Below are 25,658 nucleotides of genomic sequence, written 5' to 3'. Positions count from 1 at the left end.
GGTGGTGTGAAACAGTTTTTCAGAACATTTCTGAAGCATATTTCTTTATTGGCAGCACAAACATATCCTGGAAAAAGTACGTAGCAGAATACTGTAACAGAGTTAGTTCTACGGTATAATGATAAGCACGCGGTACTTGAAGCGGCATAAAAACGTTAAACTTGTTACACTGTAATAAGCGTCTTGATGGATGCTAAAACATGGCGATGTAGCCACGGGCCCGCGCTTACCTATGACGGGGGTAATTCAACTAGAGAAAACATGCCAAGAATCCAATGCCATTATGCTCATATGTCATTGTGCATCAATCTCCCCTCTCTTCAGACTGCAATGCTGACATAGAAATCTTTAAAATGTTCAATAGAGGTAACTGGCAACTCGGTTTTTTTATCCTTTTTTCGTGTTTTGGTCATGGTTTCTTCTAGAAATGAAGATATCTTTTTCCCCGCTGAAAGTGCATGATACCTTTTCTGTTTTCGGTAGAACCCCTCTCAAGGATTCTCACATGGTGTGTTTCATCAAAGGTTGGTTTTATAAAAGGTATACATATTTGCCTAAATGTCGCACCCGACAGGCTTGTCGACTATCTTCACTTTCGAAAAGCTTGTTTTCTCTGACGGTAAAAAGCAATTCAAGTTAATCGTTGTGAAACAGTTGCGCCTGTAAAAGGGTATATACGAAACCAAAATGAGTTGCATACTGTGTGAAAAACCCCCTGATTTCCCTTGAAGAGTAGATGGCCTCCGGTCCAGTCCAGGTTGGAAGAAATGGACTTTATTATCTCTTACAGTTGCAGACCAGAACAGACAGCACAAACCTTCACGGTATGCTCACACAACATATGCCACGCGTACTTTCATAAACAACATCCATATTCCGGAATAACTCTCATGTCTTCAGGTTCCATAATCTGGTTCTGTTGCGGCTGTGATGATTGAGGAGTGTTCTCGGCCAAGATAGCTATCATCATTCACTGAACAAACAGATGATGGTTTCTATTCTAGAAGCTTGGTGGATACAGATCAGACAGCATAGAAACACCGATACCGAAACCCGGCGAAGGAAACAACATCATTATATTATATAGGCTCCCCGGGTTAGGCTCTATTTCAGGCGGTAACAAGCCTTGCAGCGATTGCATTCAATTATAGACCCTCGTCGCCGCCAGGCTTGAATGGTACATGTACCAACACTGGTAACCAGTCAGACACAGAATGATGTCTAGTTTGAGCAACCAACGAAACCCTTTGGTCGTGCATCAGTGCGCGGGAATACAGAGCTGATATTTCATCAAGAAGATATGGAATTGTTGCCTTTTAGTACCAAATTATCCGATGTTGTCTGTATTAATGAGACACGGAACATATAATGGATGTTTATTGGTCACTTGGTGGTTGTAATGTGCCATGTGATGGCACGTGGTGGGTGCTGATTGTGAGAATTGGATGCGCTGGACGAGCTTTCGGCTACGATTTCTAATAATGATGAAGTCAATGTGTGATCTATATATCTCACAGCACACAGTCCCTGAAAAACTGTTAGTCCGGTGACAATCCTCGTTATAAAGTTTGTCCGTAAATGGTTAATCTGGTATTCATGTTGGAATGATTGAACACCTCTGTTATACATTTCTATTGGCTCTTGACCCATGTTGAGCTATTTCTACAACTGGTTGTTGCGAGCCAGAGATAGACCACGGATGTTCGCTCAAACAGTCAGAGTGTCAAGTGCAGATAACATTATCAATTCGGGCATACCTTCTTAATACATCATGATCGACGTCATAACACATAACTTCGACCAGTAATGCTTTAGGAGATTGTGCTTTTTACGAAGGATATTTCCGCACCTGCATTAATGTCTGCTGTACTCAGCTGTTCATCCCTTCACTCGAAGGAGTTTACAGTGATATGATTTGACAAAAAACTTTGTCGTGACGTGAGAACTAAACAAAACACACAAACACTCCTATAAAATCGAGTACGTGACATGCCGGAGTTCTGGGAAGGCGTTCCCTTGCCAAATATGATCCAAGTCGGACCAAACATGAATCGATAAGAGCTCTACAAACATCGCTGTCATGGGACACTTATCAAATGGCTTAAACGTATTAATTGATATTATCAAAGTTAAAGGCACTGTGCGATCGGTTATTGGCAGTATGAATTTGAATTTTTCCAATGTGTCAAAACGGGCCTTAAGTGATGCGCTAGCATGAGGTCCCTGATACCCCCCCCCCCCCGACTATAAGCTTATCTCTGTGTGTCTGGGGTTACGTCAGAACTGCGACCTGGTTATCAGTCGCGGCTTTTCATTTTCACCAAAAGAGCCCAACACGTCAAAGGTTGAAATCAAATTGTTTCAGGTATTGGCATGTCAAAAAAGGATTTGCAGATAAATCACTTTTCAATAACCCTTCGGCATCTAGGATTACGATAATTTGCCGGGCATTGAACAAATCTAGACGTGACCACTGGCGAAAGATTGACGAAGACAATGGCTTTTATATAGGCCTACTTCAAGAAATGACAGGAGTGTAATGGGTTGCAAAATTCTCTTCTCCTCCCTCCGCGTTGATTCACAAGTATGGCAGGTGGCCGAAAGTAGGCCTGAAAGTGTCTCCATCTACCTTTTGACACAACGAACAGCCTTTTGCTTTCTCCGAAGACAGTGTTATGTGTTGTTGTAGGAATAAAACGCAAAAAGTTCCAGCTTTCAAATTGCCAAATTCCCCCAATGCTCAAAGCAGTGCTTGGACTGTGACGTCATACCTGACGTCTCGTTTTATTGGTTGATAACAGTCGTTACGTCATTTCCAGAAACGTCACTTCGTAGCAACGTCATTTGCATCACAACGAAAGAAATGTTACAGTATTCTTGCTGATTTTGCTGGCAATACAAGTGAATTAGAAGCAATGGAAGAGTTACCGGCGGTAGTTTGCAGTGAGGATTTCCATTTGACGGGACTCCGAGGCAAACTGCATCGTCTGCTGGAGAGATTTAGGGAGTTTAGATCCCGCCTTGGCCGCAGGAATAGAAGGCAGGAGAAACGAAGACGCAAAGAAGAAAAGAAACTTCATGGTGTATTTGATGAGGCCATGGTAAGACAAATTCTCATGACCAAACGATATTAGCTGCTCACTAACGATCCCTTTTTAGAGATATGAAGATGATAATTCCTGTCCCAGGGCGGAGTTTGAGGCCGGTCCTGGAGCTGCCTTAAGTAGACGACAGCAACGCATTGATGCTTGGGAGAAGAGGTAGAAAGGGTTTCCCTTCTCCTAAAGTCAAAATAACTTCTTGTAAACAAAGATTTGGAGAATCAAACGTAACATTGTACTTCTAACAAGTCGCCAGTGTTACAGAAATGAGTGTCCTAATCATAAGTGTTCTACTCTATTGTGAGATGGCGCCTGTGGGTATACTGGAAAAGGCCTCAGACTGACTTTGCCAGAGCCGCCCGCGAATATAGTTTGTTTCACACCTTCTTTGTTTCTTAGCGGGTAACAACTAAGAGGAGCGAAGACAGAGGCACAATCTCCTCACTTGATGATGATGTTGTGATCAGGAAAGGATGCTTTGGCAATCTCTTTAGAAAGGGACAGATAAAGAAAGGTAAAGGCTCAAACCACCAGGCTTCTGTGAAGCCCTGAAACAAGAACGAAAGCGATAGTTAGGTGTTTTTCACCCTTGAAATCTTAGATTGGCTATTAAATCTATTAGAACCCGCATAGAGCCTTTTGCCCCCCCCCCCCCCCCCATGTCACGACAGCTGAAAGCAACCCATGCCATGTCATGCGATATCTGGGAGATTGAGACCAATAGTGAAGTTTACTTTTACTCGGACCCTTTACGGCCTCCACACACTTGTGCGTAGATAAGGATGTTTCCTCTCTTTCCCCCTGATTTACGCAGCAGCAGTGCGGGTGGAGGCCTTTATTCACCCGAGCTTACATTAATCATCAGCACACGGACATTATTCGTGCAAACGTCAACTTTCAGTATACGCCGAGCGCGCGAACGTGCATACGGTCTCCCTGGCATCGGCTTCTCAGCAGGATGATGGATCCTATTGCCGCTGTTTCCCGGAGAAATCAAATGAATTAGTTACTGAGGCAAACTTTGACAAATTAGTTGCCCGACTGAAGGCAGAGGATGACGCTGATGTTGACAGTCTTAGAGAAGTAGACGACGGAGGTATACGTGACGTAGCAGGCGAGAGTCTGTCGGGAAACGGGAAGGCCTCCGAGGACAACTCCGGCATAGAGTTCAACACGACTGCAGCAATTGAAACCACTTTTGAAACGTTTGACGCACCACCTACCGGATTCAGGAGATTTACAGAAAATATTGCTTCTGAGGTAGTAAAGGCAGACGTCTACAGAGAGATAATGGGTGTGTCTGCCGAGGAGGCCTCAGGCGTCGCTGTCGCGTGGGAGCCGACGCCTGGCCCGAGCGGCTGCGAGGACGATCCCGTTGAGATGTGGGAGAGACGATCACGACTCAGATCAGCAGAGAAGGTGACAGTCGTCGTGACAAGGAAGCAAACGATTAAAATTCGCGAGCTCCCATCCCCAAACAAATACAAGATCCGGATCATTGAGACATTCGATAATTCTGAGGCGTCCGAAACATCATCCAGTGAATCCGAGTCATCAGCGGAGCCGGCTTCTTCGTATTCTGGTGAATCGTCTGATGCCTCGACGAGCACGCTATGTAGCTGGCAAGATATCTTCTATCTTGTGGAGTCGGGTAACGCGGAGGCCGGCGAGATTGTGACAGTAAGTACATACAATCTCATTAACTACAGTCGCTGGCAGGTGGTGACATTCCGTCCCGTCTGTTTAAAAGTGTGAGCTCATTTACCCATTTCAGAAAGCAAAATCTCCTGAAGCCATCCAAACTAAGGTTTTCTGATGAGATCATTTGATGGGCACACCGGGGGTGTAGTCGACACTTTTGATTGGACAATCCACCGGAACTGCTTTCGGAGTAATCACTGAATACTCAATCAGCCGTGCGTCCGACGACGTACACAAGAGCCGCCAACGACCTGGTCGCCTGGTTGCTGGCGACAAACCAAAGAACATTCGGTCGTCTCTCCTAATTCTGTCCTCAATGGGATGTTAAATACGAGTACCTATACGATCAAAAGTGGGGATATTTAATATCTAGCGTCTTGTCATCCATAGGAAAGGACTGGAGATGATGTCGAATCGAAGATGAGTTCCACCTCCATCGTACTCCACCATGCCACCAACAGAATAACCCTAACATCTTCGGGGACGCTATCTTCAGACTCACGGTCGATACGAAAATGGCGTCCATCACCACCAGCCATCAGCGGACTGGGTTACTGTCATCGATGGGCTGTCCAGAACATCCTAGAGAACATCGATTCGAAATTCTCAATTGAATTCCCGAGGACGAACTGGACGCAGTACATCATAAAGAGACAACAAGTCTCGTACAAGATGCATTTCGGAGGGTATCAGATCGCCGGTGAGGGCGTTTATGGCTCTGTCTTCCGATGTGACGTCAGGATTTCAGGCAAGACGACTGAGGCGGTGATCAAGTTCTTAAGGAAGTTGAACACCCGCGGCGCCAAGGCTTTACGCGAAGCTAAGCTCATGGAGATGCTGAGAGACAAATGTGGCGACTTCGTGCCAAGGTTTTTAGGTGTGGTTTACGTCAAGCCAGATCAGACATATGTCAGATGGGGTTTGGTTTGTGAAGACGTGGACGACCACTCGTTTGAACTTTACGGCAACACCCTGCAGGGTGCCTGCGAACTCCACAAGGAGTTGATGGATAAAAAGAAAGAAAGGAATTCCAAATGGCGACTCCCCATTCCCAGGAGGGATTGGTTGTTTATCATACGTGATGTTGCTACCGGATTGGCGTATATTCATCATGCTGGTGTGATCTTGAATGACTTAAAGGCGACAAATCTGCTCCTGAAGCGCCGCCGGACACCAAAGAGGGGCTCCAACTGGAGAGTGGCATTCATCGACTTTGGACTGGCATCTTTCGGACCACGCGGAAAACCATTTGAAAAGAAAGACTTGGAATACTGGCGTGCTAAATGTTGGCATGTCGCCCCAGAGGTGTTCAAAGGGCGCTTGTCGACGTGTAAAAGTGATATCTATTCTTTCGGGATCCTTGTGAAGCCAATCATACAAATGTTTAGTTTCATCCGACACCACCCCTTGCGCATGATGTGTATCAGGGACGACCCTGTGGTTCGTCCAACGGCGGGCGTGCTGGCCAATGATTTGGACAATCTGGCCAGGACAGAGCCCATGGAGGAACCTCCACCACAACAATGTTGAATGAGTTAGCTAGCACACCGTTTCCATCGATTGGAGGTGTGCCGGCACTAAGTTACAGAGGGTTTAAAAAGGACTGGAATCCTAAGCCTGGGCGCTAGAGAGGCGAAATGAGACAAGACATGCTGATGATGTACTGTAATATTACTTTCAAAGAGCAAGGCCAAGTGGTTTGGCAAAAGCACGGGTAAGAAAGTAAGCTGAAGAATTTGGGAGATGAACAACGACGCCGAGGAACAACCTCCCTACTTGGTCACAACCATGCCAGATTATGTGGGACAACCTCCCTACTTGGTCACAACCATGCCAGATTATGTGGGACAACCTCCCTACTGGGTCACAACCATGCCAGATTATGTGGGAAAACCTCCCCACTTGGTCACAACCATGCCAGATTACGTGGGACAACCTCCCTACTTGGTCACAACCATGCCAGATTACATGGGACAACCTCCCTACTTGGTCATAACCATGCCAGATTACGTGGGACAAACACACAAACTTGCCCGAGACCGAACATTTCATGAGAGACAACTTTCAATCATATTGCTACTACATGTACAAGCATCCTTCTTACTTCTTCCTTCAGGGTTTAGGACTTCTCCAAAATAGTCACAACCATGTTATGTGGTAAAAAAACCTGATCATAACCATATCATTTCCTGTGGGACAACCTCTTCAATTTGAGTCACAACTATTGCAGTATTTGTATATTTTTGCAAGGATTGCCTCCATATTGTCATGTTGGACAGCATTCCACCCAGGACGAATTGAAAGCCAGAAGAATAAATAAGCCATTTCTATTTATTCTGTAATCTGTTATTTTATTAGTCACAATGTGATTGTCTTACAAAACACAACATACAATCTACCATTCAAACGGCACATAGACACATGCAAGTACATTTAGATATAATGTTCTGAACAGAATATCAATTCTTGCTACAATGCAGTTCTAAAATGAACATGATACATGTAAGCAATTAATTCTGGTGAAAAAATCAAACGGAGGGAAACACTCCCCTGTCCTATGAACAGCTACTACTGGTATTCACTAATCAGCTGCAAAATCAACTGTTTGTAATGAACATTTAATGTTAAACAAATGCAACAAAAAGGATGGCATCAATGTCAGGAGTTAAAACTCCTTTTAATGTCCCTAAACTTGGTCATCACATTTTGAGTCCACATAGGCCAAATACTCCTTACCCATAAGAATCATACCCACTCCTGAAATGAGTCCAAACAAAACACGGACAACACTATTTTCTGGCATCAAAGACTTCGATGAAGCCCACATCAGCACCGATCCAAAGTTGAAGACTGCCGTCCCAAACACACTGTACATGACTTTGGTGTAGCCTGGGGCCTGTCGTATATGTTTACAGTTGAAGAGATAAATTCCAACACCAAGATGAGCATTGAACCAAAGACTGTTTGCCACACACAGCTCATATGGTGAAAATGCACTGAAAATAAAAGAAAGGAATATTCACTGATTCTGTACCCTATCAACTGTCCAAGCTTGTAAGAATCAGTCCTCAGTCAACAGTCACTGAGTCAGTGTTGACTGCACTGTTGGCAGTGTTGGAGAAGGTCACCAACCAAGGTGGCCTTCGAAGTTCCAGTTGAATTGTGTAACAGTCTATTCTACGGTATGTATCCTGTCGTCAAGGGATTCTGGTGCTTAAATGATAGTGGTGTTCAACAAGTCTCCACCGAATAATCAACCCCAAGTGCATCTGCACAATAATGTACGCACCCGTACACAATGTACACTGTACATTTATGCTACAATGTACAGTAGCATGGCTGAAAATGCAAGTTCTATTTACCTCCTAAATAAACGAGGGTTCATGATGTTTGATGAAAAAACTAGATAGCTCCCACATCCTACGAAAGGTACATAACGAAATATTGCGTTATTAACCTGGGATAGGTCTTTTATTTGCCAAAATTTCTTGTTTTTTTCGCCGGCTTGTTTTTCCGTGGAGGCTGCCATCTTGGAAATTGGAATCTCGTTGCTTCGATATTGGTCTTACTTCTTTATCTTCTAAATATTTTATCATACATGACATCTAAAGTATCTTTAGTCCAATAGTAAAGATTAAACGATTCAATTTGATTATTAAAAAAACCGGACAAATGGTTTCAGGTATATTATTTTTGCTCGTGACGTCACCATGAGATCATTTTGCTTGGAAGTGGAATGAAAAGATGATTGGCTTTTGAATGGAATTTCTTTTCTAATGTCGATTTAAGAATGATCTGAACTGAAAACTGGATCAAAAATGGCAAAACGAAGGCGTAGAGATAGGACAGAAGTCAGCTGCTGTATCAAATACCTTGTATTTGGATTCAATGTTTTATTTTGGGTGGGTATTTTAGTGTTTACTTTTTGACCTTTTCATGTTTAATATGTTAGGCCTAGGCCTACTTTCTTTCTCTCACAGATTATGTAATGCTATGCAATGTATAATAATGAGGCGTATAATAAATACATGGGCCTTCATATGTACATTGTCACGATTGTGTGCACCTGCTGCGTATCTGCTGATCTGGAGACAGTACGAGAGTCTGATGAGTCGCTTGATTTGGCCACATCGGTTGTAGGCCTATGCCGTGGCGTAGGGCGTAATCTTTGACAAAATAAAGCCTAGGGCCTGCAGATGACAACATCTATGATCAGCATTTGCTGTGCAATTCAACTAGTGACTGTAGTTTTAGTTTAAGTTACCCCTAATAGATGGATATCTTTTGTTCATTCTGACGTCATTCCCGTTGGCTCTGCGTGCATACTCGTATCTCAACAGAGGGGAGGGTGTGACGTAACAATACCAACGCCCACAATCAAGTGGAAATCGTAGCCATACCAAAGATTTTGACATTCGTTCTGGGTTTCAGTTTTGATTTACATGCTCATATCAGGACGAGAACTCTCACTAAAAGGTGCATTTGTATATTGGAAATACTTAAATGAAATGAAAGGATCTCTTAAAGATATACATGTCCTTGAAGTATCTTCATTTGTGTACAGACTTATACAGTGTTTATCTTATCATTTCAGTTCATGGGTGTAGGGATATGTGCTGTGGGAATATGGGCGTGGTCAGAAAAAGATGTTTTTGCCAACATTAGTCAATTGACAACGATAACGGTCGACCCGGCTCTTATTCTTATCATCACAGGAGGAGTTATGTTTATCATAGGATTTGCAGGCTGTACTGGTGCTCTCAGGGAAAACACTTGCTTATTGTTATTTGTAAGTATATGGGGCCAGAGCTAGCTTTTCGAACCTAGTATTAGTGTTAGAAAAATACCATGATGAGTAAATATTTTGGGTGCCATATTTTGACCCATCATATCGAGGAAATGCAAACTACAATAATATTTGAATACAGTGTAATAAGGATAAAATCAGGGTTTTAAGGCAACAGATTAGCCATTACATTTCCTTAAGTGGGTTATCCACACCATTTTAGACTTAAGTTGAAGAACCCCCTCGGACATTTCAGAGTCTGACTTAGAGTGAGCAAAGGTTATTGTGCATTCCAAAACTCAAGATTTGTTATTTCTGTATTTTCTTTCAGTACTGTGTGGCTATAGGAGTAATATTCTTCGCAGAACTAATATTAGGCATCCTAGGTTTTGTATATAAAGACTGGGTAAGTATGTGGCAATATGAAAATAGTCATTCACTGGTGATGGGGTCCAGGCTGAGTTCAGCTATCCTCATGTCAAGACAGATTGTTGCTTGAAAAATCTGTGGATACATTTGATATTTATACAGACAGATGAGACCCGTTTAAAATCTTAATACCTGTGCTCAATAATGCAGAAGTTACATGTATTTGTAAGAAAATTGTTAGTCATGTTTAAAATTGATACTCTGTAATCATATCGGATTTAGATAAGGTGATCAGTCACTTGCTAATAAATAATTTAGCCACCAGTGGCACCACTTACTATTTATGTTGATTCTATGTCAGTACCTGCATGCTATGCTTATCCCCAAGTGTCACAGATACATGTATGTTGATTGAGTAATGCATGTTTACCCCAGTTAAGATTCGAGTGATAAATCATATAGAATTAGAACAGTTAGGTAGAACAGATTTAGACTTGGTGTTTGCCATTGTTATTGTTGATGGTCTGTCTGCTTCTCTGGTGCTTCTATTCTTAGCGTCAGGTGACTTGGTTGTGCTTGAAATGGATGTTGCACAAAGTAGTTATAGTCGACTCTGGCAGTGTCCAATGGCAATCTGCTCTTCTCTCAGAAAACCAATATTATAGGGTCAATGGCTATGTGACCATTCATTCATCTAAAGCTTGCTATCCTCACTACTCTGCGATTTGCCTTGGTTTTCCTTATGTACATTGTTTTGTGTTTTGCTTATCTTGTGCGCTGTGTTGTAATCTGCATGCAGGTCAAAGAACAAATGAAGGGCGAGATGACCAATTTACTCATTCATTACCGCGATGATCAAGACTGGCAGAATCTTATAGACTGGGTGCAACTCGATTGGGTGAGTTGAGTGTAAGCACACGCTGTGCTGCATGAAGTACTACAAGTACTGACCCTGCATGTTGCACTCCCCCACCACTGAAGGCAACACAAGTTCACTCTTGTACGTGCTAGGTTTACATTCTGTATGTACAATACCTTGGTCCTGGCACACCATTCCCAAGATACCACCTGTCTAATCTTCAGTGGGGATCCCTGTTCCCTAGCTGGAGATTCGGCATGTGTCAGATGAAATACTATGAAGCGACTAGCGCACGGTAAGTCATCCTCTTGCAAACAGGGCCTACAACCCGACTTCTCCTAGCATGTTTCCAATTGAGGGAGTAGGTATGTATCGAGTGAGATGGCCTGATATTGTCAGGATGACGGTAAGTCTGAATTGGGTACACCTTGGGCATTGTGATGAGCACGAAAAGTTTTTATTGGATTTTTAGTCTCAGTTTTTTTATGCCCATACATGTAGATTTTGGAGTGAAAATAATAATACAATCTAATTGGTCTATTTGCTCTGTAAAGAGGTCAACATGTGGTGGTGATGAAATTGCATAGGTGAACGGTTTGTCCATGATGATTGGTTTCAAAGGTAAGAATACAAGGTGAGAGAATTTGACATGTCTCTTCGCTGCATGCTTAGTACTAGGTGGCTTTAGTGGCTTGCTCTATTGGTGACATCTCTAACTAGCTCATATAGCTGAGTGATGTTAACCCTTTGACATCTAACAGGTGAAGACGCAGATCAAGACACAACTGAAGGTCACTATAGATAAATACAGAGACGATTCAGACTTACAAAATCTGATCGACTGGGTGCAAACGGAATGGGTAAGGCTGATTACAATTCCTAGACAACCCTCCCGGGCACTAGTTGGTGACATTTGCTCTGGTGTGCATTAGTTGCACACCACTACAGCTGGGCACCAATTGGAGTAATTGACCCAGTGATTCTGTCTTACTCTTACGTCTCGGGGACTCCTACTGTAAAGTGCCAAACTTTCACTGGCATTTTCTGGGATAAATCAAGTACGAAGCAGACAAGTTTATAATGTGTACACAAATCAACCAAATCATACTCCGAGGTTATCTGTGGCTGGTTGTGATAAAAAATGCCCTTGAAGTTATATTCCAGTCAGTTGAAAAAAGAAACTATTCTAGTAAATATTCTATTCACTTCAGCCTTGGTACAGAACCTTACATTCTAATATTCCAAGTTGTGATGTACTGTTTTAACTGATGACTTTCGACAAGATATTTCCATTTACGATGTCTCGTTTCCTTGCAGCTTCATTGCTGTGGTGTCGACGGAGCTGAAGACTGGGACCTGAACATGTACTTTAACTGCACATCAAAAAGTGCTGAAAAATGTGGTGTGCCATTTTCCTGTTGCAGACCAAGGCCAGGGGTAAGTGTCCTAAGAGGTTTCAAAATGTCTTCTCAAAACCCCTCAAAAGCGAGATACCTCTACGTCTAAATTTACATCCAACTCATGAGTGATTGAGAATGACTTACACCTTCTGGCAAATAGATGAATGAAAAACATATTGATTTCTCAGTTGAGAAATGCGACTGGCTTAATATTGTGATTTGTTTCTAGGAGGAGCTCATCAACAAACAGTGTGGATACTACGTGCGCCATCCAAGCCAACAAAGTGTCAGTTCGCTCTCCGAGAAAATCTATACAACGGGATGTCTAGAAGCTGGCGAAAAATGGCTGGAAGAACATTTGATACCAGTGGCAGGGGTGGCTGTTGGGGTAGCGCTTGTCCAGGTGAGGGTTAATTGCCGAATTGCTTGTTAGTCGAGAAGATACAAAGGTTTGACTTGTTGGAGTAGTTTCATGATAATCATAACTGTTATCTTGTTAGTCTGTAGATATGAGTCATCGTGACTTCATTCTGTACATGGCAAGAAAACTCATTTCGCCAACTAGATCGAAATTTGAGTCACAAACTGTGTCGAAAGGAACTGTACAATATTTCTCTTTGTCTCTTTCAGATCCTTGGTATATGCTTCGCACAGAATCTCCGTAGCGACATCTTTGCTCAGAGAGCCAAGTGGCACTGACATCAGCTTTCCTAAGTCAGACGTCCGTCTGGCTTACACTCATGACTGGACACAAACTGAGGTCATCCACTCGATTGTACAAGCTATGACGGGGTCCTCAACTATTTTACTACTGGACCACTGACAATTTCAGATACAACGTTGCCTTAAAAATGTGAGAGAATTCTCTCTTGATGAGGGAGTTGTAAGGTTTGACTTGTAACTTGTGTTTCTGATTGTAACTTGGACAATCTCATGAAAGATCTTGCCTTAGATCAAGAAACCAACGGATATTTGAATACGGTTGCAGCTACCACTTTGTTGTGTTGGTGGTGAAATCAAAAGTGTCAGGCCTTTTTCAAAAGGCTGCTCACGTTCTAGTGGCTTATTTGTTGTGCATGGTTTGGGATTTAACAAAGTAAGATATGCTGGACAATGGCTGGCAGAGATTGATAGATACAAATGTGAGTTTACGTCCTCCTTGTGTATGTCAAGGATGGTGCAATTGTGGGTCCCTAAATTATTTCGTGAAATGCATTTTAAAGTGCTTCTCGGTAACCCTTCAAAATGTCTGGGGGCGTTTTAGGAAATTTAGTCAAATAAGGACAATCTGTTTCAGTAACTCATTTGAAGAGAGAAACTAATGCATTTTAATTTATTTCAAATTGAGACAAGATTTATTTGTAATCTTTGCTATGTTATTTTTGTCACACTTTTGCATCAAATATTTTTCACTTTCTGTTCTGATACCAAACCGGATGTTAATTTGCACAACATTTTGTTACCGAGACCTGGAAATCAATTCACCACTGTGACTTCTTCCTGAAGGGCATGTAAGGATATCTATGTTACATACTCCTGCTAACTTCCTACTGCAGTATAGATGGGTTATGATTGTGCGAGTAGCTTTGTCATTTGGTAAGGCGTTTACTAAATGTGCCATATTGTAGGATTGGAATCTCAGACTCTTGTAGTAATATCTGAAATGAAAGTGATCTCGGTGGTTTATGTTGGTTTAGCTAAAATGAGCCTGTCCTTATCTCTTCATCAATGTTTTGTTCTGCTCCCGAGGCCTAATTCTATTGAATGAAAGTGTTCAACAACACGTTTTATAATGAACTTGCACTTTCCACAGGCAGTGCACTTCAGCCGATATTTTAAGATATATTTTGTCATGAACATGACAAATGGCTGTAGCCTGAGCATGAGTGGCTGAAGGTGAGATCAACCAGCCACTGCTTGAATCTCATCTACTTTGATGCAATTTTCTATTGCTGCTTGAGTAATCATTGTTTCACTAGAACACTCCATTTCTCTTGCTTTCTTTTGGTGTCATGTTTTGTTTGAATTACTGTAGCTGTCTCTAAGGCTAAGTGACTAGTGAACATGGAAGAAAGAAAAAGCTGAGGTGAAACCCAGGCAATTATGTTGTGTCCCTTTCTACTCTGAAGCAGGGCACTTGAAGATACCTGGTTTATAGTAGCAGGTTTTGAAGCTGAGATTTGACAGATAGTTGTTGAAGATGCCAAATTGGCAGATAGAGTTTGAGATGCAAGGTTGACTGATGGTTTTGAAGCTTGTGTGAGATTGGAAGTTTTAGACGTCGCAAGATTGGCAGATAGTTTGGATGTTGCCAGACCAACAGTTGGTTTACACCTCATGTGTTGTATTGTGAAAATCTTTGACCATTATGAGGTCTACTTTGTATCAAAGTCAAAGATAATATATGTCATATATGAAAGTATTGGAAGTGCAGATTTGGTGAGCTATGCCACTAAAAATAAAGTACATGCCATAATCGTAAATTGATGTAATTAGCGAGGTCAAGAGGAAATAACATAAGTTATTACCTCCTGGCGAGGTTTGGCTGACCAGAAAACATGATCTTGTAAACATGGCAATTCAACTTGCTGCTTCAATCATTAATATTTTATAAAAGCACGCAAATAAGAATGCAATTTAAAACCAATGTATTTTTATAGATGATCAAATGTATTAAGTGTTAACAGTAGGATAGGTGTTTCAATAACGAATGATCATAATATTGTACCTCTTTTAAAGTGAGGTGAACTTTCTGTACATATTCATGTATTTAAGAATGTAAACATGGGGATTATGTTTTAGAGTAATGGAACATTATTGTCTCAATTCAATGGATATGTTTAAGGCAGTGTAGTGTTAAAATGGCTGTTAGTTGGCTCATTCGCTGCTAGCGTATTGACCTTGCATTGCACAATGCATAGGGCCAATACAGTTTGACTATCCTTTCAATCTCAGTAGTAACACCATATAAAGGTGACCCGCATGTCAACATACATTGTACTTCATACTGACTTTGGCCCGTTATTGCTCTGCAGACCTGAAACTTCCGAGTAAGTTCAAGGATAAAGTCGAGATTAGTCATTGCTGAGAGTATCCTTGGGAGGTTCTACTGTACTACTTGTCTAGACATTCATGCACTTGATAGGGGACAATGTTCACAGAGACGTCACGTCAGGTTACAGTAATGTCAAACCGTCAGAGCTGCGATGCATGGTGATGTGGCGACGGCCAACACTAAGTGAACGTTGTTCCCAATCAAGCACATGGATCTATAGTTGTTCTTCTTTCTCTATGCATTGTAATTGTAGCTTTCTCCAGTTCTGTGATGAATTTCTTTATATTATCTTGGGCCCATTATATTACTCCTAATTTGAACGTCAGAGAGTAAAGTTGGTCATTGCAAAGCAAACAGTGCTTGAAGTCTTGATTAACATGTTGTGCTAACTATCTGGACAATTTAGGAGGGGAATTTATTGTTTGAGACGGAACCCTGTATGCCGTAAGAATATTACTGTTTGACAACGTAGCACTGGTTATGATGACCAGTTCTGTCGCAGCACCAAAGATTGTGGTTTCTCTGTGAAATCACCAATAATCTGAGGGATGTTTTCTTGTCAAATAAGCTACTGTCCTTACCACCTCATGGTCATTTTTGTTCCGACCTGTTTCATCCAGCTTTTTTGTGTCTGACAACATCTCATCAGCCTACCATGCATGTACTGTTTGATAATGTGTTTCTATGAGCTTTATATTCTGTAACTTAGCATATATACATGTATGAAGGATATTTTAGTATTGACATTGTAAGAGAATAGCATGAATCCCAAAACTTTTGTAAAATGGGAAACAGTTTTTAACCATCTTTGTGTACAAACGTACAACGTACTTAATGTGCCAATTGGTGCATGTTAGATCAGTGTCAAGTAAGTGGTATAGAAGAAGTGGCTGGCAGAACCTTCTTTGGAATAGCAGCATGGTGGAAAAAAACAACTGGATTATCGACACCTGTAAGTGTTTAGAACCGAATGGATGATTGGCCTAACTGAGATTCAGTCTCTAAAATGTTGATTCACTGTAAGTAACTTATTGATGGTCATGTATAGTGATTGTGAATGTAGATTTTCTAGACATTGATAATAAAATACTTTGGACTTTATTCAAGTGTTCAACTTTTTGAAGATTTCTCTCCGCGTGCCTTAGAATCTTCTGTTCTCAGACATTTTCTCCAGGTGACCGAATTTCCTTCTACATCAGTGGGTATACATAAAGCGTAGAGAGTGATGACGACCGGTGATCACGTCTCGTGTCCTCCAAGATTGGATGACATGTTTATTCTAACCGTTTATTCTCCATGGACTGGGCCTACGCTTTCAACTTCCCAAGATTTCCATCCCCCTGGCCTGCCCCCGAGATATTTCTGTGGTCTCTAAAACCTCACAAAGACAAAGCGTAGAGAATGATGACGTCTCGTGTCCTCCAAGATTGGGTAACATGTTTATTCACCAAGGACCGGCCCTACGCTTCCACCTTCCCAAGATCCCCCTCCCATGACCTGCTCCTCGGCTCAGTCTCAGATCATGTAGCATAACAGGATACACTCTGGCTACATGTGTGTACAATCGCAGTCGGTCAAATTGTCCGCTGTCTCAGGAATGCTGTGACGACGAAAAGGATCCACAGCGTTGTCGCTTGTGACTTGCCTGCCCCGGACTCGCCCATGCCGATGTAATTCGCAATCGACTCGGCAACGTCTTCGGGCTGATCCATCGCATCAACAGGCGATACAGTTGTGACGAAAGCGCCCGAACCAGCCCCCCAGGGTAACTTAAACGCATCTGTATCCTTCACACAGTTCGCCCCGGTTGAGTCGGATTTGTATCCGCGATAGCAGGCGCAGTAGTAACTCCCTGGAGTGTTGCGACACACTTGGTGGTTGTCGCAGACGCGCGTTCCATTGCTGCATTCGTCTGCGTCAACGCACATCTTAAAACGGTGGTTCCATTCGAATCCTTCCCGCTCCTTATTACACGAACACGTGTAGTTTATTTTGTTGTTTATGAGGTCTTTCAAACTCTTGTTGTTTGTGAAGTCGGGTGAACACTGGCCGTCTCCTACGTCCTTGCAGGGATTGTTCTTCGATTTGACACACTGCTCTAAACTCACTATTTGTTTAGCATCTCTGACAAAAATATCACCATAGCAAATGTCCGGGCAAAACGAAAGAAGGGCACACGCATATGGTTCAGTGCTGTAAAGGTCCCTCCGATAATCAGGTATTCTATACTTAGTGCCGCCATAGGCCCGGAGGTCAAGACCAGCATCGTTGCAGTTCGTTTGGAAAAACTTGAGATTGGGTTCCATGTTGAGAGTGTACCAGCACATGTAGTAACTTGCCGTCACTCTGTACTCGAATCGCTCTAAAAATGATTTAAAGGGTCGATACATGTGCTTATAAGCGAAGCCCTCTGGTGTGTCGTGGTTGGGAGCAGACTCTTTTGAATAACCCACCGATCCCATCCTTTCCTTCATCCTCAGGGGACTCTCGTAAGCAGTGGTGTAAATTTTCGCCAGGCACGCGGCAAAGCCCCTGTCGCAAGCTTCCCGTACGTCGGAGTTCAAGTCTTTCAAAGCTGGTATCGGGAAATTCCTTACGAACGCGCCTTTGCGTGACTGATCAGTCAAAGTAATAACCTTCCGTCCACCTGTTGCAGCGTTAGTTTTATCCATACTTGCCATGAGGTCCCAAACCCTGTGGTCAATACTGTGATACTTGTATCCAGCAAGAAATTGACCAACGTCTTGTACCATCATTGACACCGTCTTGTCCTCACGTTTTTCTCGGAGTTTGCCTCGCGTATGGACATTTGAATAGGCTTCTGAATCACGTTCTTCTGCATTCCAATCTATCAACTTATCAGTGATATTGGCAGAATCAAACCCTTCGTTTCCTTCGTGAGTTTCAACGACGACTTCATCATGCTCAGAAGACAAGTGGTCCTTGGAACCATAACTGCACTCGCGGACAATCAGAACGGCGGAAAGAACAGCAAACATGAGAACTTTCCATCGCACACCCATCGTCGTCATTCTTCGAAGACGTTTCCGTCACAAATCACCAGCACAATCAAATTTCAAAGCGTAACGACAAAGGCGTGAAAAGGACCCAACATGCTTTCGAATTGTCACATCCAAAGACGAATGAAAGACATTACAGACATCCTGATCCGTCTGAGCTATGCGGGTTTCCCGGTGTCATACCGTAACGTCCCCGGCTCTGTTGACTGTCGTCACGGATGCTGCACGGGGTTTATCGCCAAAATTTCCAAACTTCAATGATCAATTTCGTCTGGAATGATAAATAACTCAGCTTTTTAATGGATGATGGAGTAATAAAGGTACATCCGGGATTGGTGTGTTGATGATTGGGATATTGGTGATTGCTTTCTCAGGACTGGGGTATTTGTGATTGCTTTCTCAGGACTGGGTATTTGTGATTGCTTTCTCAAGACTGGGGTATTGGTGATTGCTTTCTCAGGACTGGGGTATTGGTGACTGCTATCAGGCGACTGATGCATTGGTGATTGCTATCTCAGGACTGGGGTATTTTTGACTGCTATCAGGCGACTGATTGCTATCTCAGGTCTGGGATGTAGTTGCTATCTCAGGACTTTGCTATCTTCGGACTGGGGTATTGGTAATATCTTTCACAGTACCACAAAGGGTTTTAGTAGTTGGTATCTCGGTTATTGAAAGGTCTAATGTCCGCCATTAACCCTCTGCGTTGAAGTATTGAATGTGAGCATTCACATTGTATTAGATGCCTGTTGTGGTAACCTTTAATGAATAGAAGCATGCGCATAGCCGGTATGGCTATTATGGTGCATGTTAAACGGTTATTACATCATAAAGCCTTGCATGTTAAGTACAATGTATACTATTCCCAGGGTATGTGCAGGTATTAGTCTACATGTACATGTATACATTAAAGGAAAACATATACGCGTACAACACACGCTATGTTTAGTACTCTAATTGATCGTTCATAGTTAACAGAGTAACGCTGTCGTATTTGCATCCGTTGGAGTAGTCAGTGTAACATTGGACAAAAATACGAATAATGTTGTTTAGTGTGTTTCCTGTATTATAGTGTTTACTGTGGACTATTGATTTTGGTTCGTATCAATTTTACTCGTCTTGTGATTGCCTGTGAATTGAAAGCGAGATCGGTGAACAAATGGTGTTCGGTTTTTACAAATTTCTGATATTGTTGAGCGTAAAGCAAGAGTAAATTTCCACATCGATAAGTCTATGTTTGAATAACTTGTTGCCAATTCTGCATAATATTAATCTATTATGGCTTTACTAACTGCCCACATTTCCAGCATCATCTTAGGGGTCGTTGAACGCCATTTCTGTACCCACAGAAATGACAACCATGGTTCTATCGATTTCAATCCAGGCAGTTACGGTAGGGATGATTCTAGCAAGTCCTCTGAGAATACCGCGGGCATTTAATTGATCTATAATAGCATTCAATTGAAAGAGTTCAATATGATTTCCGTTATCAGCCTTGATTGGTGTTGATAGATGCAGCGATTGTAATTGGGAGAACCACGCCTACGAGATTCCATCAGTATCGTTACACCGCTTACGGCACTGCGCTGGATTGCTTCAAGGCAGTCACTGACGACCTCACGTGCTGGCGATGGCTCACCCAGTGGCTTGTACGATTCCAATGGACCCCAGAGAGGAGGGCGAAGGAGGGAGCAAGGAGTGCAAGGCAACCATCAAACAATGGGCTCAGGACATCTTGTCCTACTCAAGCCAGTACGGACAGAACAGGTAGGCATTCAAGTTTCGTTACTTATTGTAAAATCAAGACGCATGGCTGAGGATGTTGCACATTTATCGCCTATCATTCTTTTGAGACGTTTTCGTCACAAATCACCAGCACAATCAAATTTCAAAGCGAATCGAAAACGGCGCGAAAAGGACCCGGCATGCTTTCCAATTTTCACATCCAAAGACGAATGACACATTAATTCTTCCTATCGAACAACAATGCTCAATGTAACAGCATCCATCTCCCTTTTCAGATGGAAGGCGACTGATGTTTTGGGCCCACCGCGGGTCTATCCGCACTATGGGGACATAGATAAGGCCTGGTCCCCGGGTACTCATACCGCCAATGAATACCTGAAGGTAAAGTCCGTTTATTAAGTTTTAGATAACAGTTTGGTAACAGAAATATGGGAATCTTACGACCAAGTTTCACTACGTCCAATACAAGACATGGGAAACTCACTTCATTTCATGCCCGAAAACCATGGACTTGTATCTGTTCATCTGCTCAGTGCCACAATTCCGAGCCTCAGCTGTCTGCCGTCACGTGTCTGTCGCGTCCATCTTGGCTCTTTGGTCGCCGGGCGGTTCCCTCGTTTGCCACTGATGGAACTGACCGTAAGAACAACCATCGGAGACATAAACAGGTCTTCAAAAACTGCTTTGAACAAGTTTGGGGACCTAAATATCACGCTACTCTCCTTGCATGCGCTCACCAACATAATCAAAAAGAAAAAACCCGAGTCCACTGACTTCTGATTCCGCCCTACGTCAAGGGCTTGGTGTTTTCCTAATCATCTGTATGCCTACCGAACCTCCTTCTTCGCCTTCAGATGACCTTCGAAAGGGCTGTGTACGTGACCAGGATAGACGTCTACGAGACATTCCACGCTGGCGGCGTCAAGAAGATCGACCTGCTTCATCCGTCTGGGGAATGGGTCCAGGTGTGGCAGACCGAGAAGGTCAGCAATATAGAACAGAGTCGGATATTTACACCACCGCTTGATCTCTCGGTAAGTTGGAGAATTTAGATCCTCTAAAACATTTCAGTGATTTTTGACAGCAAATTTGGTGAGATGTTAAATTTTATTTGCAAGTCTAGACACGATTCTCGTTTTTTCGGTCCAGGTTACGTTTAGGATTAAGTGTAACTGTAATTACATGTACTTGCCTATTTCAGAAAGTAAATTTCAAAACGAATGCTGTAGCAGTTTACATCGATTGTAGTATAGCTGGTACGTGGGTACAGATAGATGCTATCCAGCTCTATGGGATGTTGCATGACGTTGGTAAGTTCCAGTTTGGTACAAGGCACCCGCACTGACTGCTAAGACCTTTCATAGCTCATGGCACACTGTACGCTGCCCGGCAAACTTTGGGAGGTGTTGTGAATGACCATGTTATGTGCGGATGCTGATAAGTCAGCGTTCTCAATAGCAATGAATATGAACTAGAGGCTGAGTGGGAAATGGGAGTTGCCAAACATCTTAGTAGCTATACATCGTAACCGCTCATATTTGAAATACACTCCGGACGCAGTGGACCGATTCATCCTGTCGCCCGGTACCGGAAAGACGATCAGGATGACAAAATGGACTAAATGTGAAGTCCTTGGCCAACTGCCGTTTTGATAATATAAGGGCCTACCAAGAATTGTTTTTGCTGAACATTAGTGAAAGATTGCTTCTTCTGTTGCTAAAGTGGGTTACAGCAACGAACTGTTCCTTCTAGCCAGTGTTACCGAAGTATTGGCAACTATACTTATTCGCTACTGATGAAAACTTAATCTGCAGAGTTCCATATATTGCCAGGTAGCCAGCCCTCCATGACGAATCTATCCGAAGACTACCATTCTCTCGTCAACAGTGAACGGTTCAGTGATGTTCAGTTCGAGGTGGAGGGGCAGACCTTCTATGCCCATCGCAATGTCCTCGTCAGTCGGAGTGACTACTTCAGGGCCATGTTCTGTGATGGACTCAGGGAGTCTGCTAGTCAGGTACGGAATCACTCGTCAGGCAAAGAACCTACCACGGCGTAGATCTAGCTTTACCGACACGGGGTCGACTCGTAAATCTAGCCAAGGCGAGCATGACTTGGACATGGATGGCAAAGCAGATAGTACCGACCATAGCCAGAAGTAGCGACAACTCGCAAAACTGGGAACCTTGCCTGACTGGTACATGTTGCTGCAGTACTTGGTGGAATGTGCTCAAGGTTATTAGGCATAACGTTACTTTAGTTATGAATGCAACGCCCGGATTTAGTTACAACTCTGTAGTGGCCCCAAGCCATGTTCGATATTTTGAGCACATGGTAGTTTAAAATATATACAAGGTAAATACCACATTTTGATTTAGAAACAAAGAACATAGTTATTAGATAACTGAACGAATTTCACGTTTTTGCTCGGTTCTTGACAGTAGTGGATCACTTAGCGCAATGTAATATGTTCTCTCATATATTATTATTCAGAATACGATTCGCATGCCGGACATTAGCCCAGAAGCTTTCTTAGCCATGTTGGAATTCATATACTCAAACAAAATATGGTCGAAGTTGGATTCGTTTACCTTGGTAGAATTAATGAGAGGTGAGTGTGAGGCAGCCATCAATGTCGCTGTTATTGAGTTCACCCCGTGAGCATCGTACTGAATAAAAGATGTAACACATTTACTGTTAACCTCTATTGCGCACAATGGCAGTCCCCAGGTTGAAACTTGGTTTTGATAAAGTACATCCAGTTGTTTCGATGAAGCCTCTTGCACTTAATCTCAGTCTTAAAATCAATGCCAGTCCAGTTGAAGTAACGAGTCGTGGGTCATACCCAAATCTTGTCGATTTGGATGACCTAACCATAGCCTATACCACAACAGTACGTCTATAAAGACTTCATTCGTTTCCCTTCTCAACATAGAAGACAGATAATCAAGTGATGTTACTAACATTAAGAATAACGCACGATGCATGATTTTGTCAGAACTCGAAGATCAGTGACATTTCAAAGCTAGCCCGCTCACGGTCAACCTGTAATTACTCATTCAGTTCATTAGGTGTATATTCATATCAGTCACATAGCACAAATAGACCTTCAGAAGTCTTCGGATGGATCAAAAGTGACCACCTTTAATAGATAAATTGGTATCGATTCCAGCATATATTGATATGTTACATTAATTATGTTTAGATGTAAATCCGTCATCATCTGGAGTAGGCATAAAATGGGTCAGACGTTATCGTTACATTGTTCCTGTCAATAACCTTTCAGTCATATGATCAGCGTAAAAAACGACCCATATTTTGCTCACCTGATTATTGTTGACAATTGCAGGGAATTAACACGTCACAGAAATCAATGATGTGCTTATTTTTGGGTGAATGATATTTGACCAAGTGTGTAATGCTGCTGTAATTTGATATTAAAAAGAATGGACCACGCCTAGCATTGTCCTTATGCTCACTACTGGTCAATGTATGATTTACCGATAGTCTGAGTTTCCACGCAATGTGATTTCAACAGAATACCTGAATCATAGGCATAATCCATATATTTTTTTCTCGATCATGACAATTTGTAACCAAGTATTAATTTCTCCGCTAAAATATATCATAGGGCCTACAGATTTCGAATTGATCGGAATTAGCTCCGGCGGGCATTATTGATTTTCACCGCCATTCGCATATATTGACACCTTCACTTGTCTCCCTTTCAGAAATTACCGACATTCACAGCAATGCTTTGGGAGTTCCTCTCAGGTGACAGGCATCGGCCCACCAGGCGCCCTGTATTTATCATGTTCTTCCGTTTCTCTAGTTGCAGACATGTTTTCCCTGGACGGCCTAAAACAGGTGGTAAGAGGAACACTCGCAAGCGATATCACCACGGAGAATGTTGTACAGATCTACACAGAGGCATCAACCAAATTGCCAGTCTTAGGTAGGTCCTTGGTCGCTTACGGATCCTCGGCTTTGATTTCTGACGAGGCGTTCCGAATTGACCTACAGCCGTTGCTTATAATGAACAACCAATGAAACGCCGTCATCGCGAAGAGACACATCTATGTTTGTGTTGAAGCCTGCTTACAAAATAGCCGGTCTTAGGTCGTCATGGGTCATTGTATCTGGTCTCTTTCTTTGAAACCTTCGTAACACTTTTAACCATAATTAAGGTGACAAGATCAAGACACTCATTAAACGGAACGCAACTACTGTAGGTATAGTAGCGCCATCACTTCTCTCATTTCATTGCAGACGACATCCGCACGATGTGCCTCGATTTCATATCGGAGAACTTTGAAGAAGTCACGAAGAGTGCCGCGTTCTGTGATCTTCCGCAGGCGATCATGTTGGAGGTGGTGCAGAACGCAGCCAAGAACATCAAATGAGACTGAACTGTTCACAGAGCAACAGTTATCATAACAGCTGTTTGGAAGCCATGATCAGTGGATTACATTACAATGTACAGCATATACATGTATACTTACGATAATAATAATGAGAGCTTTCAAATGATATCCTGTTTTATCTATCACTGACATCAAAAGCGCAATGGCCTACTACATCATTGCATCCTGAACCTCATGGTCTATGTGGCCGGGCTATGATGCAAAAACCTAGGAGGTCAGGAGGATATCACCATGGACAATGGTAGGGTCCTACACTTGTTATATTGAAACAGGAAAAAAGAGTCATCTCTTTTGTTGTTTTGGCTGGGAAGTCTGGCCAAAGATACTTGGCTGACCTCTTGTCACTAAACTATAACAATCACAGTCCTGCCCTGGGCAGCCGGTGTCACAGTTGACCGGCATTAGTTGACACCGTGAAAGAGCATTGGTTAGGCCTGCTCTAAAGAACTAGTAATTTAATAGTAATAATGAAAATCCTCATTATGATGTTACCGGCAAGATTGACCGGATCGATAAAACAAATAACTATTATCGTCAACAATGACCAGTACGTTTACAATTTTCACAAATCGATTTGCTTCTTCATGATTATTCCTCGAATAGATCGTTTAATATGAATAACGCATAGGAAGAACGATGAATAAAAATAATATAATTTGTGTCTTTGTGTCGACGAAAGTAATGTTGACGTGTCGTCTAAGCTGGGGATTTAGAGGTTTAGAACGTCCAGATCTTGGATACAGCGCCAGTTTAGCCATAAGCCCTTGACGACAGAACACTTGGTACTAAAGAAGTCTATAGAGTTCCCATCGTGCAACTTGATATGAAATTATCAACAGACAATAACAGATTCATAGAAATATCGTAACTTCAGGAACAGGGATTGGGTCTATACCCGTCCCTTCGGCCACAAGGCCTTAAAACGGACAGAATAAAGGAATTGATTTGTCAAATCGTCACGTGATCATGAACATCTCAGAATATGATTGGTTGTTCCAAGATATCGATTGGAGTTTGTCTCATGTGTCCGACTATTTTCACTCAGTTTGAAATATCTACGTATATTCGTAGATCTGGTTATAATGAAGCTGGCTGAGGACATGTCGACAAAAGCGGCGCGTGTCTGAATACTTCAATATGATTGGATATATACTTCTGTTGATCTTATCGGATCTTATCTCCGGAGGTAGGTAGAAT

At 42.5% G+C, this 25,658-nt stretch overlaps 2 protein-coding genes across 4 annotated transcripts; both read left to right on the top strand.

Annotated features, from left to right (window-relative positions):
- Window positions 1–8,527: 8,527 nt before the first annotated feature.
- LOC135483516 (tetraspanin-5-like) lies at window positions 8,528–16,372 on the top strand. 3 transcript variants are annotated; one of them, XM_064764482.1, is made up of 8 exons: window positions 8,528–8,704; window positions 9,397–9,591; window positions 9,920–9,994; window positions 10,757–10,855; window positions 11,578–11,676; window positions 12,134–12,253; window positions 12,446–12,619; window positions 12,847–16,372. In XM_064764482.1, exons 1-8 carry the CDS (start codon window positions 8,621–8,623, stop codon window positions 12,913–12,915), a joined length of 915 nt encoding a protein of 304 aa, XP_064620552.1. In that variant the 5' UTR covers window positions 8,528–8,620; the 3' UTR covers window positions 12,916–16,372. The 3 variants fall into 3 exon arrangements, with proteins under 3 accessions (XP_064620552.1, XP_064620560.1, XP_064620568.1); XM_064764490.1 differs by lacking the exon at window positions 10,757–10,855; XM_064764498.1 differs by lacking the exon at window positions 11,578–11,676.
- A 3,417-nt stretch (window positions 16,373–19,789) lies between these two features.
- Window positions 19,790–24,548, top strand: LOC135497364 (uncharacterized). Its single transcript, XM_064787209.1, has 8 exons — window positions 19,790–20,058; window positions 20,313–20,418; window positions 20,892–21,071; window positions 21,239–21,347; window positions 21,870–22,054; window positions 22,531–22,648; window positions 23,870–23,992; window positions 24,307–24,548. The coding sequence occupies exons 1-8, from the start codon at window positions 19,922–19,924 to the stop codon at window positions 24,438–24,440; spliced, it is 1,092 nt and encodes a 363-aa protein (XP_064643279.1). The 5' UTR covers window positions 19,790–19,921; the 3' UTR covers window positions 24,441–24,548.
- Window positions 24,549–25,658: the final 1,110 nt, after the last annotated feature.

Source organism: Lineus longissimus, chromosome 1 (genome assembly GCF_910592395.1).
Source record: "Lineus longissimus chromosome 1, tnLinLong1.2, whole genome shotgun sequence".
NCBI classification, from domain to species: domain Eukaryota; kingdom Metazoa; phylum Nemertea; class Pilidiophora; order Heteronemertea; family Lineidae; genus Lineus; species Lineus longissimus.
This window is presented reverse-complemented; position numbering and strand designations above follow the sequence as displayed.